The sequence below is a fragment of the Xyrauchen texanus genome, chromosome 21 (assembly GCF_025860055.1).
Source record: "Xyrauchen texanus isolate HMW12.3.18 chromosome 21, RBS_HiC_50CHRs, whole genome shotgun sequence".
In the NCBI taxonomy this organism is placed as follows: Eukaryota; Metazoa; Chordata; class Actinopteri; order Cypriniformes; family Catostomidae; genus Xyrauchen; species Xyrauchen texanus.
Window position 1 is genome coordinate 13,181,382 of NC_068296.1, and position 18,251 is coordinate 13,199,632.

General features: G+C 37.7%; 1 protein-coding gene across 3 annotated transcripts in view; it reads right to left on the minus strand.

The window, feature by feature from the left end:
• Positions 1-6,467: 6,467 nt before the first annotated feature.
• Positions 6,468-18,251, minus strand: part of LOC127661669 (SH2 domain-containing adapter protein F-like) — a 193,981-nt gene continuing 182,197 nt past the window's right edge. For all 3 annotated transcript variants that reach the window (XM_052152488.1, XM_052152486.1, XM_052152487.1), the window contains one exon: positions 6,468-7,766. In XM_052152488.1, coding sequence (XP_052008448.1) covers positions 7,580-7,766 — 187 coding nt within the window. In that variant the 3' untranslated portion in view covers positions 6,468-7,579. The remainder of the gene's footprint in view (positions 7,767-18,251) is intronic.

Genomic DNA, 18,251 nt, shown 5'->3' on the forward strand with positions numbered 1-18,251 from the left:
TCCACTTCTCTTCACTCCTTTCTGAGTGCTTCACAATGGCCTCTAATTACCCTCCCCACTTTTATAGCGTTGTTCATAAATTAATCTCACCTTTTGTGCTTGAATAATATCTAAACACAGCTGCCCTGCTGCATTCTGGACACACACACACACCTGCAAGCAGTATCCTGAGTCTGTGTAGTTTACATATGGTCATCTGCCACTGTAAACAGACCAGTGATATAACTGAAGGCATAAACCTTGCATCTGTAAACCGGATGAAGTAAACATATATGTTGATAGTTAACATTTTGGTAGATGTAAGGAGAATAACTGTTAAAAGTGTACTTATTTACATCAGACAAAATATTCTATTTTAATGTAGTTTAACAGACACTGCATGTCCAAAGGGAAACTGTACACTTCTGATAGTGTCTATTTGAGGAACCTTGGATTAAATACCTTAATGAAGGACAAACAATTAACCAGAATTTGTTGTGCTGCAGCACCTGATTTTGGTTTAACCAGTTTCCTCTTCCACAAGCCAAGTTAAAGTAACTACAGGAGCACAGGTCAACATTTCCATTTCCACTCTGTCCCTACTTTGATGTTAAGAGTTTTGAAGAGGAACTGCTCCCCGTTTGTCAACTTCAATAAGGCAGCGAGTGTGATATTAGCATTAGGCCGGCTCCCCGAAATTGCTTTCAGTCAAACGTGACAAGCCTGAAAAGGGGGAAAAGAAAAATAAAGAATGGGATAGAGAGAGGATGAAAGAAAGAAAAACCTCAGAAGTCAAAAGGGGATATCAGGAGGAAGAAGGAAGGGGAAAAAAACAAGAAAGAGAAAGGAAGGAATGTGAAAAACAAGAAAGAAAGGATGCAGGAAGAAAAGAGCAAGAAAGAGAGGAAGGAAAGAAATAAAGAAAAAGAAATAATGCATGAAGGGGACACCAGGAGGAAAGAATGAAGGAAAAAAAAAAACAAGCAAGGGAGGAAGGAATGAGACAAAACAAGAAAGAAAGAAAGGATGCTTGAAGGGGACACCAGGAGGAAAGAAGAAAGGAAGGAAAGAGGGAAAGAAGGATGTATGGAAGAACAGAAGGAAGGAAACTATGCAGGAAGGGGACACCAGGTGGTAAGAATGAAGCAAAGCAATAAAGAAAGAATAGATGCAGGAAGGGGACACCAGGAGGAAAGAATGACGACAGGAAGGAAAGAAGGAAGGATGGATGGAAGAATGGAAGAAAAAGGTGCCGGAAGGGGACTCAGGAAGGAAATAATGAAGAAAGGAAGTAAGGAAAGAAAGGATGCAGGAAGGGGACACCAGAAGGAAAGAATGGATGGATGGAAGAATGGAAGAAAGGAAGGAAAAAATGCAGGAAGGGGACTCGAGAAGGAAAAAATGAAGAAAGGAAGGAAGGAAAGAAAGGATGCAGGAAGGGGACACCAGGAGGAAAGAATGAAGAAAGGAAAGAAATGATGCAAGGGACACCAGGGAAAAAGAAGGAAGAAAACCAAGAAAGGAAGGAAGAAATTAGAAAAAGAAAACAGACTCACTCTTGAATGTGATAGGCTGTTCCTCTTAGGTGGATGTTTGCTTCTGTACACGTTTCTATTTCTGCTCTATTTCTCTATTTCACTACTACTAGTTTTTTCCTTTTCATTTATTTCCCCACAATGAATAAATTGATCAATGTGCTCATGATGGGTTATACTTGTGTGACTGGTGTCATCCACCCATACAGGCTTGACTGGAAAAGTAAGAAGACTTCCTGTGCATCAGACAGTTTTTAATACACTGCCAATGGATTAAAACAGATTTCACAACAGAGACAAACAGCTTAATCTAGTAGAGTTTTCTCAACTGTAACAAACTTTTAAAGGAATAGTTCACCAAAAACTAATAATTCTGTCATCCTTTGCTCATGCTCATTTAATTACAACCCCATATGTTTTCTTCTTCCTGGGAACACAAAAGGAGAAGCTATGCAGAATGTTTAATCTGTTTTTTAAGACAATACACATGAATGGGGTCGGACGCTGTTGAGCTCTGAAGATGAAATAAAAAGCAAAATCACGCATCGCATGAATGCAGAATTAGAGAGCTGTGACTAAGGGGACAGTTTCCAATAAATAATAACTTTGTTTGTTCTTCACACAAAGCTACTGTATGTTTTCAAAAGACTTGGAATATAACGCAGGACTCCATGGATATAGACTACATTTATAATACTTTGTAATTATTTTTTGCCTTTTCGTAGCTCAACATTATACATCCCAATACATCTTTGTATGGAAAAGAACATCAGAAAAAACCCTCCTTATGATGTACGGCGGAAGAAAGTCAGTCAGTCTGGGTTGGAACAACAAAAGGACAGGTAAATGAAAGAATTTTCATTTTTGGGGTGAACTAACTTTTGAACAATGATGATTGTATGGTACTTATTGTAAAGTAGCTTCTCTCTAAAGTAGTTTTCATTCATGGTGACAACACTCCCTCAATAAAGACAACAACAGCTCTCTTGTGCATTGTAAAACATGGTTATTTAATTGTGGCGAGTGAGAGTCACAAACATGCCTGAGATTGAATTTATGTAGCCTCACACTGCATCTCTCATGAAGCGTAACATACTAAGAGGAAGCTTTTGTCATGAGTCTCTGGAATAATCTGATTTAATTCTCCAAAAAAGAAAATACACATTCACCTATAGAAAACACACCCATAGTAGATGTTCAGAACTATCACTGACTGACAAGAAAAACAGTTGGGCTGTATCCTTCCTACCTTAAATAACCTGTTTCTATGGTGACAGATAATGTCAACGTATTTTCATTGATCGTTTTTTGAAAACCTTTTTGCAAACTATCAATATTTAGAGAACATTTGTGTCTTTTATATTCTGCTCGTGGTAAGCTGGAATGAAATGTCAAGCAGTGACAGTGTCGTGTAAAAGCTAAAAAGGTATCAGAACAGTAACAAAACAGTCATAGCACATAAATATACTTTACCTTACACAGATAGACCTAAAAGTTTGATGCTTAAAAAAAATAAAAAGATTATTGACAATGATATCTGTCAACTACCCATTTACTACATAAAAATCTTTGTTTCAATAAATAAATAATAATAATAATAATAATAATAAATAAATGTCACCCATTCATGTAGAGTAAAATGTGTTGACAGCATAACAAATGACACAATCATGTAAAAAATGTAATTTGCAGTTACTGTCCCCTGCATTATTTCACACAGAACACCTGGTTAAGTTAGACCTATTAACTTTATTTGTCAGAATCTCAAAACCTCTACATCCCCAAACAATACATTCAGTATATACATTTGGTGGAGAGATACTGTACAGGTACTGTATGTCATGTTAGTGCATACACAGGAAGAAAATGTACACAAAACCATTCTATGCAGACTTTAACAGTTGGGGAATAAAATCATTTTAAATATAACAGCGCACACATCCAGGAGATGAGATCCTTTTAAAATTATTCTCAGTTGAGGCAATGAAAAATAGCAGTGCGTGCACACACACACACACACGCCTTCTTTGTGTCCCTTGCTAGAACACTTGTCAACATGGGTGGAGTGATGCAAACGCAGATCTCCACTGAGACAGAGCTGTCTCCTCTTTGCTTTCTCTCTTCCTCCCTCATCCTTCAATCATCATACTGTAACTGTCCTCTCTTCTACAGCTCTCCTCATCTTTTAACCCATTTATTACCCTCGCATTTCAATTACTTGCATAATCATTTAATCTCGTTTCATTTCAGTTTTATTTTGCTCTTTCAACATCTCTTTTGTAAACAGTTGTCTAAAATACCTTATCTCTTGTCGCTCTGCCCATAATGGACATTTAAACTGACTTGAAATAAAAACACATTTTACTTGCACACAAGTAATTCTAAAACCCACATGACTTCCTTCTGTGGAACACAAATCAAGATATGTATTATTAGATTATTTATAGAATGTCCAAGCTGTTCTTTTCCATACAACTTTTCTGTTGTCCGCACAAAGGTATCATGTATGCTTTATGTTTTTTTTAGTCCTTTTTGGAGCTTGAAAGTCCCGGGTTACCATCCACTTTTATTGGGATTAAAGAGAGCAGTTCAGACACTCTGCTAGGCTTCTCCTCTAAGTGTTCAATGGACCAAAATAAGTCATACGGGTTTGGAACAACATGTGGGTGAGTTTTTAGGTGAACTCTCCCTTTAGTCTGCATTTACAAAGCCTTTACAACTCCTTACATGCATACATTCATCTTCCTTTTGAATTAGGCAAAACTTACTCCCTTTTCTTCCACAGAAAAGCACACAAGTGCCTCACTGTAATAACCTGGGCACATGGCTTGCTTATTAAAGCTTATGGATGCATGTTTCTACTGACAGAGAGACAGATATCTGTACTGACCTATCTAAAAACAGCCTCCCTGTCTCTGCGAGCACTCTCCCCTGGGTCCATCTCTACAGCAACACAAATGTATTTCCAGGAAAGACATGTACTGTATATGATGCTCCTCTTCATTGAACCCCTGGGATTGAGGGAATTGGAGATGAAGCAGTTGAAAGCCATTTCCTTCAGGTTTGTTTGAATAATTACAGAATGGCTAGAAGAGCCGAATAGCTATTAACAATGAGATGCTATCAAGAGCATTAATAGTTTTACGTATTATCTAGTGAAGGGATGTGGTAAGTGGTTTAATAATGTCAAGGAGATTTTAGTCTAAGAACAAATGCTGGAGTTCAAATAGATGATAGTTTTGATTTCATACAGATTGACACTAAACCTTATTTAGCTTTTCTTTTGAAATCTTTTAAAGAAATAGTTCACCCAAACTGTAAACTTTGGGTCACCATTTACTTGGCCTCATGCCATTTAAAGTTGTTTTTGTATGATGTGTATGATGCATCTTAACGCACCTTATTTACATGTACTTGAATGAGATTTGAAAGCTACGGCGTAGGGGAAGATTTATTTTGTTTTTTTGTTTAGAGCAAAATTTTCAGTCTATACCTTCCACAAAACTATCGTATGGCTTAGAGGACTTGAAATATAGTGCACAAGTTGTACTAACTTTTATAGAGATTTTGTGTAATATTTGGACCTCAACAGCTTCCATCCCCAGTCACTTAATTAAATGCACAGGCATTAATATCAAAAGCTGTCCCAAAATTGAAATTTGCATTATGTTGTTTACATACATGGGAGAAAAATGCACAAAGAAACTGCTGAGTGATGGCAGACTGGGAAATCTTGGTCAGAAATAGGGGCAGGGGAGATCTGTTGACAAAGCTGTATTCTGATTGGCTGAACTGGTTACCATGGCAAATAATGCTCCAATCAGAGTATCAGTCTTTAGATGGGGGACGATGCCAAAGAAATGTAAGATCAAATATATGGCACACAGAGATAATCTTAGTAGCCTAGGAATAAAACATCAGCAATAGTATTATTATTATTATTTTTTCTCAGTAATAAATTACAGCCACAAAATAGTAATTAAGGGCAAACGTTTGCAAATCAGTTTGACATACTTGATATGTAGTCTTTTTTTTTTTTTTTTTTTAAACCATGCATTTACTGTAAAAGGCTTTAACCGAACAGAAGTCACTGGCATCACACAACAGTACAGAGTGACTTTTCATATAACTGATGGTCAAACCACACATCCTCTAGCGAACACACAAACAGAACAGCTTTTTACTGCTTTTGGATACAGAAGCTATTCCTAAACCAAAAGGCGAAATTTAAGATGACAGAATGGGATGAGTCAAATGTATCAATATATGCAACGTTATTGTACCTTACTGCTCAGTGGATGGATGAATGACATTTTCTGAGGTAGACAATACAGGCATATTTCATTCTCCTTGGTTGAGATCATCTTAAACTCGGGTGGAGTATAAAGTGACAAATATTTTCCCCCTTAAATTAAAAGGTCCTTTTTCACAATTTAGAAACATAGGGCCACACACTGCAGTCCAGTTCTCTACCCTATAGGGTGACCTAGATCAAGTGTCTGCTACATTATCTGAAATGCTGGCCCTGTCCAAGTACACTTAAATAGCACCATCCATCTCCTCTTCTCCAGAGTCTTTAACCATCCCTCATTTTTCCTCACTATAATCTGTTGAACAAGTTCACTAAGATCAGAACTACAGTATATAGAAAGAGTGACGTTAATTTCAGTCAGAACTTTCTTTTGCACAAATGTATTTGGACATTTAAGTCACAATTAAACTTGCATAAACCAAAGCAAGTGAATCCTTTTTCAGAAGCAGCTTTCTTTACTATTGGTTATTCAACCACCAGTATTTGGTGTAATCTGATTACCAAATAATTAGTTAATGTATTCAAATTGCTTTGAATAAAAAGTAGTGTAACATGTTACATTTTAAATTCTAGTAATTAGATTACAGTTAATAACTTTTAAGTACATTACTTGGGTTACACTGGTAATGTAATTACTTTTTAAATGAAGAAATCAGTAAAGTAATATGATTACAATTTTATAGAAGTGATAAATGATTTGTAGTGCATTATTTTGTTAAGTAATTTACCCAAAACTGGAAACCACGAGTGTTGTTCTTCACATTAACTATGGAAGTTCAATAACATGAAAATGCCCAAATATTTTTTTTTATTGATTGAAAAAGTGCAATTTTGTTGTATGTCTTTAAAAAAAATACCACATGCAACATTCCTACATTAAGTGTGGCTTAAGTGTCCAAATACTTTTTGGAGCTACTGAATATCTGTCTAACTGAGAACTGTGAATGGTTTCAGTCATCTGAATTTGACTTTCTCTGTATTGTTTGAAAATGTTTGTTCAATAATAATAATACTAATAATAAAAATACCAAATCCATATGACATTGTATATAAACAACAATATAGTCCAGATGATGATGTTTTGGCAATTACAATAGGATTCAGTCTCTATGTCCATGTAAGTGATTTATGTGTTTTGAGATATAGAAATCGGTAGTAGAAACAGAACTAGCACAAGCCAGCATGTGAGACATCATCCAAATATTTAGACAGTCTTATTGAGATTTCCATGATGATGTAAATGGCAATTTTCTTTTTTCTTTTTCGTTTTACAGTATGTAACAATAGAGGATAAAGTGTGGCGGTGCAGGTCTATGACTAAAGATCCACTTATGTGAAGAAAGAGGGAGTGAACAGGTATGGGTTTAAGGAGAAGGCATGTTTGAGTAGGTAATGCTGCAAAGAAGTGATTTTCTTCAGTAATCTAGTCAATCCTACTCCATTAGTCCATTGAATTCAGTTGAGTTGAATTGGGATTCCATCTCCCTTTTTGCCTTTGGGAATTCAGTAGCACTTAAATATAATGATGGTTATTTGTAACCATTTATTAATGCTTAATAAACACCCAAACTCATGTTATTAAATGTTTATAACAAGCTTATTAGATCCAACATGAGTTATTATGAAGGAAACATAAGACAATCATTTTCCTCAAAAAGTAGTCCATATCCAACGTTGTATGACACATTCTTTAGTGTTTTTTTTTTTAAGGATTTATGAATGACTGCATTAGCTGTCCTGCTGTAAAGTGCAACTATAGTGTCCGTATGGCCACAGGGTAAAGCAGGGACATGTGTTCAGCTCCTTTGATTGGCAGTTTGCGACTGGAGTAATAGTAGATGATCTCTGGTACGCTGTCAAACAGGCAGCTGTTCTGACCCAGTACGTACTTATTGTCTTTGGTCCTTGACAGCTTCATATGCATGAAACCTTGACTGCTCCTGGAGGGGAGATAGAATAGAAATGGGAGAAAAAGTGAGAAGGAAAGGGAAATGTAGATAAAGAGAGAGAGAGAGAGAGAGAGAGTGAGAGAGGGGGGGGGGGGTTAATGGAGAGAGGAGAAAACAACAACAACATCTGATTAGTTGTCAGACTCATGGTATACAGTTCCGCCGTGCTTCTGTTCTCTGGCAAACACATCATGTGGTGCACTGAAATGTAGGGCTTGAGACCCACAAGCTTTAATGAGTGCATCCGTAGAGCATTTAAAATGTAGTTAGGTTTCATCGGGGTAGTGAATACAAAGCAAATTAAAAGCTTTCCTGCACTAAACCAAGAACAGAGTGAACATGGTTACCTTGTGACACTTTTGCAAAAAAGGAATTTCATGTTGTGTGTGCTTTGAATGTAAAATTAAAAGGAAAATGTGGTTTGTGCTATTTTCAGCGGTCAATAGTTTACATGTCTGCTTCTGTGGTAAAGACTGTTTTGTGTTTTTGAAGGTATTTAAACAAACCTTTAACGCCAAGTATTAAAATTTGACGTAATTCTTCTCTCAGCGTTTTTGCTACGGACATGAATGATGCCTCATATCATGCAGCTTGTGGACAGATGTGCTATTACTTTTCAAAGTGATCTGATGTAAATTTTTACCTGCAGTTTACTTGCAGTAACCCCATTAAATACCCCATGGACGTATACAGAAGCCATATTTAGGGACCAGAATTTCATAAGCTGAGTCTGAATTCGCGCACTGTCAGAGTATGTACTGCATTTGATGAAGAACATACTTCTCGGCAGGTAATAAAGGATGTTCTTTAGGTATGCAGGTGAGCAGTATGAATACATTCCCAGACATACTTTATCAGGGAACTTTGGCATTGTCCCATAACCCGAATCTATGATGTAGCAACAATCAAATAATATATTTTCTTAGAAATATTAATATTATATGAGAACATTTTCTTTAAATATTTTACTCTAGTCTGGGTTAAACATGTTTGTTTTTTTCTTTTCTCATTGTTTTGAATATGACATTTTGGAGTGTCTGGATGCACAATTCATTATCTCGCTGGATGTAGCAGGTCATCAGTGAATTTATCGCTACTGTTTCCGGACATCCTATTTAACTGACATACTGCTTTTGGCATACTATATAGGCAAGGCAAGGCAAGGCAAGGCAAGTTTATTTATATAGCACATTTCATACACAATGTTAATTCAAAGTGCTTTACATAGACGAGATTAAAATAAGAATAAAAAAATAAGAATAATTGAAACAGTTTAGAATAAAATAAAATACAGTACAAACAGTCGGACACACAGTGGCACAGTGCTAATTCAGTAAATAGTAGGGAAGTATGCACATTTGAACATGGGGATAGCGATGGTTGGGCTAGTAAGCAACCACCCAGAACACCTTTGTAACCGCACCACAATGCTGTGGTAAACACTCAACACCCACTACTTATGTCCCAGTGCATTTGACAGAAATCCTCTCTCTAAATGAGAGACAGGGTGGAAAATACATTCAGCTGTCCTAGCCTATAAACTGCAGGAACTGTGCCCAGCAATGTTAAATCACCAGAGTGGAGGCAGAGAAAAGGATTAAAAAAAAATAAAAATAAAAGTTACTTGGCATTTAGCAGAAGCGTTTCACCTAACGAGACTTACATCACATTAATTGCAGTCAACCTGAAGCAAACACCACATGGAATTGAACTTGTAACCTGTGTCTTTGCAGCCGATTTCTAGCTATACTCACACTTGGAAAAGGCCCAACAGACACTGGGCCTCTTAAATGAGGCCAGTTCACACATTGCTTATCGCTTAATTGCATTTGTAAATGCTGCAATCTCATTGCTGCACCAGGCGATGAAAAGTGAGAGATAACGAGGTGAGCCTGTATAGGGCATGCTAAATTTAGCCTAATGTACCACATGATTTGCTGCAAAAAAAGTATGCACATTCTAAGAGGTAAGTTGAGGTAACGTATGTGTCCACTGGTGTAGTGTGAGTGGATGTGAGCAGGCATTTTCAATTAATTTTCTATGGGAGTTGAGCAGCAGGCTCAGGCAAGGGATTGAGGGGTTGAAGCAGAGTAAGCAGTGAAACTGTCAAAAAGAGGGGCAAGGCTCAACTTTAGGCAATTAAGAGTCAAAACGCCAGGCAGAAGCCAATCACTGTGAGGTGATGGCAGTAACGTCTGTCTTAAGCATTTCAAAATCTGCCAGTTGTGCTGTAGTTTCTGGTGATTGCTGGTGATTTTAGAATTTGGCGTAAACAGAATGAGAACATGGATCCATCATGCCTTGTTACCACTGTGCAGGCTGGTGGTGGTGGTGTAATGGTGTGGGGGATGTTTTCTTGGCACACTTTAGGCCCCTTAGTGCCAACTGGGCATCGTTTAAATGCCACGGCCTAACTGAGCATTGTTTCTGACCATGTACATCCCTTTATGGCCACCATGGGTACATCCTCTGATGGCTACTTCCAGCAGGATAATGCACCATGTCACAAAGCTCGAATCATTTCAAATTGGTTACAACATTCCAACATTTCTAAAGAATGCTTTCAGCACCTTGTTGAATCAATGCCACGTAGAATTAAGGCAGTTCTGAAGGCGAAAGGGGGTCAAACACAGTATTAGTATGGTGTTCCTAATAATCCTTTAGGTGAGTGTATTACAAACACACCACCAAAGTGGCAGATCTGTGTAATTTTGGGCAATTTAAAATGTATTTATTCCATATTGGTGGACAGTAGGTTTAAAATGAGGATATACTGTACAGCAAGAAGTGGAAATATTCATTGGATATACAGTACTGTGCAAAAGTTTTAGGCACTTTTGAAAGATGTTGCATTGTGGGGATTTCTTCAGAAAAAATGGCATTACTAGTTTTCATTTATCAATTAACTTCATACAAAGTCCCGTAAACATGTATATAAAAATGAATAAATAAAAATAAAATAAGTGTGACCCACTTTGCCTTCAAAACAGCACCAATTCTCCTAGGTACACCCTGGACACAATTTTCCTTGGTTGTTGGCAGATTGGATGTCTCGGATAATTCGGCAAAATTCTTTATCTATTTAAGCTGTCTCAATTACTTCCATCTCTACATGTAATCACAGACTTACTCGATGTTCAGTAGGGAGCTCTGTTGGGGCCATGCCATCTGTTGCAGGACTCCCTATTCTTCTAGTATATTCTTTTTTTCAAAAGGAATGTTTGGGAAAATGTATATTTCCTATTGACTCACTAAAGCTGAAGATATAAAAAAGCATTAAGACATGTTTTTGTGAAACATCAAGACTTTTGCACATGACTGTATATATATATATATATATATATATATATATATATATATATATAAAAGCCTTTGCTTATCTGCAAATACATCTGTAAAAAACAGCTGGCAATTATGAGCAGCCTGAAGTAGCTCAAAACACTATCTCTAGTAAGAATATCCTTCAATCAAACAAATTGTTTGCTATCATTAATTATAAATAAACCCCACCATCTCCACCACACATCCTAGTTTAGGGCTCCCATTGCTCTCTAGCTGCCTGTCATTACCGGAGTCTTCATCATCATTAGGAGAGATGAGAAAACATTTCAACTGCCGCAGACCCCTGAGAGACCCATCAGCATGGCTGCTAGCACAAAAGAACATGCTAAGAGCATCTAAAAGTCTGCGCTAAAGGTTTTGTGATTAATCCCCCATCTCTCCACAACCAGAGAAAGGTGTGAGGTTCTACGAGATGTCTGGAAAAGCTCAAATTCCCCAATATGGAAATTACTTCACTAAAATATTGCTATTCTCTTCCTTTTAAGGATTTGATTTCCCACTTATCTTATCATCGACACGAGAACAAAGCAGAACAAAGCAAAGCAAAGCAAAGCACAATATGTAAGGATTGCTTATAAAAGACAGGGGCGTTCAGGCATTATATAGGCCATCACTGCCTTTGTGCAGTAACCATTAGGTACTTATTTTTATTTTTTTATCCCTTTTAATCCAAGTATTCATTTCACTTTATAGATCTGAAAGAGGAGTTAATGCAGTTCATGGTATTGCAGTGTCTTCTCAGTGCTAACGGATATGATTTAGATGGTCTTATGTGCGTTTATGTGGGTAAGTGTAAATATATCACTACACTGACGTACCTCATTAAAAGTGTGAAGAAGAACATAATATGTCATTTGGAGATCCAAAAAATCATACTTCAATGAAGTATCTTCCTGTCACTTTTATAAGCCATCTTCAAAGGAATGCTACAGGTTCAATACAAGTTAAGCTCTATGGACAACATCTGTAACATGCTGTCGATTACCACAGAAAATAATTTTGACTTGTCCATCAGTTTGCACCGTGCAAGCGGGCTCTTTATGGCATCCTTGATATGACATGTGAAAGTTACAGGGTTTACCAGCTTTATATGGTCAGAACTTTGCATTGACATGGTTAGTTATCAATTGTATCACTCTAGTCTCATGTTCATATCTATAACTTTAAGTCTTAAGGCTATACATTTGAACGGTGTGTATTTGTATCCCAATGCAATGCCTTGCTATGTTGACTTACTGTACATTAACATTACTGTAAGCACAATTTTTGTTTGTTACAAACTGAGGGATAAGTCATTTTTTTTATTTTCTGTGGTAATTGACAGCATCTCTGACATATATTGCATCTACTTTAACTTGTATTAAACCTTTAAAATATAAATGTCATTAAGGTACAGAGCAAAATCTCATATGTTAAATTAAAACTGAGAAGATATAAAAGGTAACTCTGAAGAAGCTGAAAACCTGCTGGTGATTTTACTGTATGTAAAATGAACAAAAATGCAAACGAGAGCTTGGTTTTATAGCGCATTTAAATTACAAGCCAAAAGAGTGCATTTTAGCACAGACCTGTTCTCCATTTCCTCGCATTGCTTGTGGCCCTGGAGAAGCTGAACATCAGCACAATGTTAATTCATAAACTTTACTTTCCCTCCATTCACAGGAGATTTATATCTCTCCCTTCAGCCATTTTCACGCTTTCTCCATCCATAAACCAGGCTGCCTCTAAAGCCTCTTTGCAGTTTAAAATCATAAAGAGACTGGGCTCTCATATCACTTATGCTCTGCTCTTACCACTAATCATAGGAGACAATATAGTTCTGTACTTAAACCTAGTGAGGTGACTAACTAGAGAGCATTTTAAAGGTGAAGTGAGTAAATTCTGGCCACTAGTGTCACCAAACAGAATTAAAATAATTATGAAATAATTAAAGTTTTCAAACAGGTGTTCTGAACACTAGCCATCTGCCACTGGTTAGACAAACATAGTCCTGCCCTAAACTCACATCACTGGATGACCCAATGTTGTTGTGTTGTGCTGGTCAGATCCACAAACAAAGCTATGTTTAGCATAATTATATTAGTCTATCCACATTAATATGGGATCAATTAAAGTACTTTAATTAGAAACATACTCATTCTATAATGAAAATTCTCAATAAAAAGTAGCTCAATTTAATTAAATCATGTCAGAATCAGAATGAGCTTTATTGCCAAGTATGCTCACACATACAATGAATTTTTCTTGGTGACAGAATCTTCCAGTGCATAAATAATACATCAACAAGACAGATAATAACAAAATAACACATATACAAATATAGCTGCAAGCAGCAATTAGTGGGGATCAAGCCTTTAAGGTGCTTTCAGTTCACATGCAACAGATATTAAGTATTAATTAGATAGCCTGAAAGCAACTAAAACAATGTTAAAGTGCCTTAATTTTGAGAAAAATCAGTTGAGGTATAACAGATATGTTATTATTTACATTTTTGATTGTTATAGTGCCACCAATAGGCATAGGTATGCAATTGATTTCATGTGTCCTCAGAATGACCCCATACATAAGTGTCTCAAATGTTAGTAAAATATCTCATTGCGTTCAAGAGTTATAACTGTTTAAGTAAAAGTGGCCACACCCACTACTTACGTTTTGTGTATCTTTGCAACATTGAATGGAAAGTTAAAACTTTTTTTGATAATTATTAATAATGGGACTCCAGATAATCTTTCTGCACTGTATTGGTTCCGATTGGGTGAACGGACTAAGACTATTTAAATTAGCAGCTGAAAGATGTTTTTGTTGATGGCAGCCATGTTTTTCAAGTTAAGTGACTGTACACATATACCTTGATGGCACCTTAGACACAGACACTGCATGCTAAATTTCAAGTCGATTGGCCCAACCGTTCCATAGTTAGAGCCATTTTCAAGTTTTTTCTATTTTAGAGCCACAGAGGTGGAGATGTACAATGGTTTTTGAGTGTCCTTAGAATGACTCCATACATATGTGTACCGAATTTGGTGACAATACCTGATTCTGTTCAAGAGTTATAACCATTTTAGTTAAAGTGGCCACGCCCATTATGAACGTTTGGTGTAACGTTTGACGATAAATAAAAATGTACAAATTCCTTTGATATCTTTTCATTTTGGGACTCCAGAGAATCTTTCTGAACTGTATTGGATTAGATTGGGCGAGCAGCCTAGTCTGTCTAGATGTTGCAGTATATGATGCAATCCCTTGTTGACTGCATCATCCACAGATCTGTTTGCTCAATAAGCAAATTGAAAGGGATCACGAAAGGGTCAATTGATGTCTTTCAGGTGGGCCAACACCAGTTTCTCAAATGACTTCATGAACACAGAAGCCAGAGCTACGGGTCTGTCATTAAATCCTGTGATATTGGGTTTCTTAGTGACAGGTTGATGGTGGAGTGTTTGAAGCAGCATGGAACGTCACACTGCTCCAGTGGTCTTTTGAAGATCTGTGTGAAGATGGGGGCCAGCTGGCCAGCACAGGATTTTAGACAAGTCGGTGAAACACCATCTGGGCCCTGTGCTTTCCTTGTCTTTTGTTTCCGGAAGACTCAGCACACTTTATCTTCACAGATCTTAAGTGCATGTTGCATAGCATTAGGGGGGAGGAGGGTGGTTGCAGGAGGTGTTGATGTTTGTGTGAAGTGAAGGTCAGAGCAGGTGTGGGGTGTGAGACTGGGCTTTTCAAATCTATAGTAAAAACACATTCAGGTCATCATACAGTTGTTGATCCCCTACAGTGTTGGGGGATTGTGTCTTGTAGTTAGTAATGTCTTTCCGGCCTCTTCACACTGATGTAGGGTCGTTACCTGAAAACTTGTTTTTCAGCTTCTCAGAGTAGCTTCTTTTAGCCACTCCAGTTCTGTAAGCATCCTCTTTGGCCTGACAAAGCTGCCTCATTCTTGTTGTAAACCATGGTTTGTCATTGTTGAACGTTAAATAAGTCCTAGTAGGAATGCATATATCCTCACAGAAACTGATATGTCAAAGTATCTGTGAGCTCATCCAGATTGGTGTCTGCAGCATCAAAAACACTCCAATCAGTGCAGTCAAAACAGGCTTTTAGTTCCAGCTCTGATTCATTGTTCCAGCTCTGATTCATTGGTCCAGTCTTAACTACAGGTTTAGCTGATTTTAGTTTCTACCAGTAGGTCAGAAGAAGATTAATCAGACAGTGATCAGAGAGTCCCAAAGCTGTTCTAGGGACAGAGTGATATGCATCTTTATTGTTGTGTAGCAGTGATTCAGTACATTTCTGTCTCTGCTGGGGCATGTAATGTGCTGTCTGTATTTTGGCAGTTCACAGGAGAGGATGGCTCTGTTAAAATCACTGAGAATAACAATAAGCGAGTCTGAGTAGTATTGTTCCGTGTCTGTGATCTGATCAGCCAGCTGTAGCAGTGCTGCACTCACACACATTTGTGGAGGAATATTAACACTCAACAAAATAAACTACGAAAACTCCCATGGCGAGTGGAAAGGATTACAGTTGTTTAAAGAATGCTCCTAATTAGGACAGAACATCTTCTTTAGCGTTGTTACATCTGTTGTTAACTGATGTAAAAGCATGTTCCACCACCTGTCGTTTTCTTTGTTAACTCCACAATGCAATCTGCTCTGAACAGTTGAAAGCCCAGCAGATTTAACGCACTGTCCAGAATGGCTTCATTCAGCCAGGTTTCTGTGAAGCACAAGGCAGAATAGTCCTTGTTTTACAGGTGAGGAGATGTAGTTTGTCTGTTTTGTTAGGAAGAGAGTGGAGATTCGCTAGATGAATACTCTGCAGTGCTGAGTGCACCGGCTCGCTTCACTCTCTTAGCACACTTGAACAACACAGCTGCGCCTCCAACTTAAAATTCCAGCAAAACATCCGAATAGTCAAAAACCAGGAAAAGATTGTCTGGTATGTGCTGCTGAATGTTCAGCAGTTCATTACTGGCAAAACTGATTGGAAAAATACAGGACAAACAAATAAACAACAAAATAATTGGAGAGCTCCACACAGAGGCTACCATCCGTGGCACCACCTTGACATCATGTTTTTAGCTTAGCAACATGCTAACCTCAAACTACACTAGAATCAATTGTGAGTCATGTCTCCTGTGCACATCTTGTGAGGAGCGTCATTTGTGCACTGTGTGTAGTTCCATTTCAGAAAGATGCTCCTTTAGAAGGTCACTATCTACGGACAAGACAGAAAGCTGGCTAGGTTTTGCCATCAGAGATGTTTTATCATAGATTATTAATCCTCAGATCGCTCTCTTTTGTTTACAAATAAACATTTTTATTTTAAGCAGACGTTCAGTCTAGAAAAAGATGAAATACTCATCAGTCATGCTGAGCACAGCCAGGACAGTTTCACAGTGGCATTAATATTTCAGTAGACTCAGACATGAATGGTTTGCATGTAAGAGTCTCAGTGGACTGACTGTGTGTAAAGTCTCAGGTTTAAAGGCAAAGGTTTCTATATGACTGTCAGTTCTGGTTTAGCACAACACTCATAAGGGTTCCCATATTGCACAGATAAGCAACACACTACTCACTCTACCAGAGTCCCTCTTAATAAATCGAAACACCTGCATTTTTGGGGAAATCGACACAAAAACCATGACAATATTCTTAACGCTCACTTTTTCTGTATTTATACGTGTCCTCATGGTACTGAACATTATATATTGGCACTACTACACTGCCGCAGTATGGGTACTTAATACTGCTAGAACATACTTAGCTAGCATGTGGACATGCTGCTGAAAAATTAAACAATCTACATGTAGCAGATCTAGAGGTGGAGCTTGGGAAGAGGAGGGTTTCAGAGAAAACGCTTGCAGTGCGCTGCATTGAAACCAGCTTACTTGCAAACTGAGCAAATTTAACTGTTAGGCAAAAAGAGAGTATGCAAGTTGATTGGCTACCCGTATACACGTCAAAGGACCTATCAGCTTACATCATGTCAGCCGATTGGCTTGACATATCACATGTGAGCGAGCTGATTGGCTAACAGATATCAAAGAACCTATCAGCTTGCGCCATTCAGAGTTTCATGCCTGAACTTAGTCATTATTACAATGCAAGAAAATTGCACTGGGATAAACCATAAAATATTGTACACACCGTTTCGTATAGTCACACAACTTTATACGTTTATTATGTGTTAACATTATATTGTATGCGTTAACATGACACTAGTATGATGCAATTGCTTACTAACCTTGTCTTTGCAAAGCTTTGATCCAATCTTTCAATTCTTTGACATTACCGTGTAACACAGTAAATTACAAAAAGGGACTGTTTACGTAGCGGAAAATCTAGCTACTGGAATTTCACTGGTTGCTGTACGTATAAGTTGCTCAGAAATGACACACTTCAGCTTTAATAAGATGCTCATCTTCCTGAAACAGTAGTTACATAGCTAAAATAATAATTAAGACAACTTTACAGATCACATAACATATATATTTGCAACTGGACGATTAATATAAGCGCTTAAGCCAAAAAAAAACCTCCGGAATTTCTTAGTCTCACTTCCAAAACCTCTTTCCCCATCTCTCGAACTCCATCTCTATCCTTCACGAGCAGATAAGAGGTGACTGCTCTAAAGGTGTATAAGTCACTTCATGGTCACATTGCTTTTATAAAATGTCAGAACAAACCAATCCAATCAGAGGCCATTCCGTACACGCTCTTTATAACCCTGCTGCTCCCCTGGGCCTTTGCCCACTGAAAAGAGCTGCTGACGGGCCACCACAGGCAGCCAGCAGGTCAGGGAGAGAGGGAGCGTCAGTCTGGATAACTTCAGTATTGTGGCATGTCAGCATGTTAGTGTCTGAAGCATGGTGAAAAGGTTACTTGAGTGGAGGACTGAAAGAGGTTTGAGAGGGATGGGGTACACATGGAGGTGTGAAGGGTTAAGAGGTGTCTCCGGTTGCTTTTAGAGAATGACATGTCAGCAGACGAGGCTGGGAATGACTTATATGAGATGATCTCATGCTGAAACATGGCAAAAGATTGATGATATGATGCATGCACTTAGTATTTAAACAAATTCTGAAATTTTTTAAAGAGTAACTTATTATCTTTTTAGATGAATATTTAT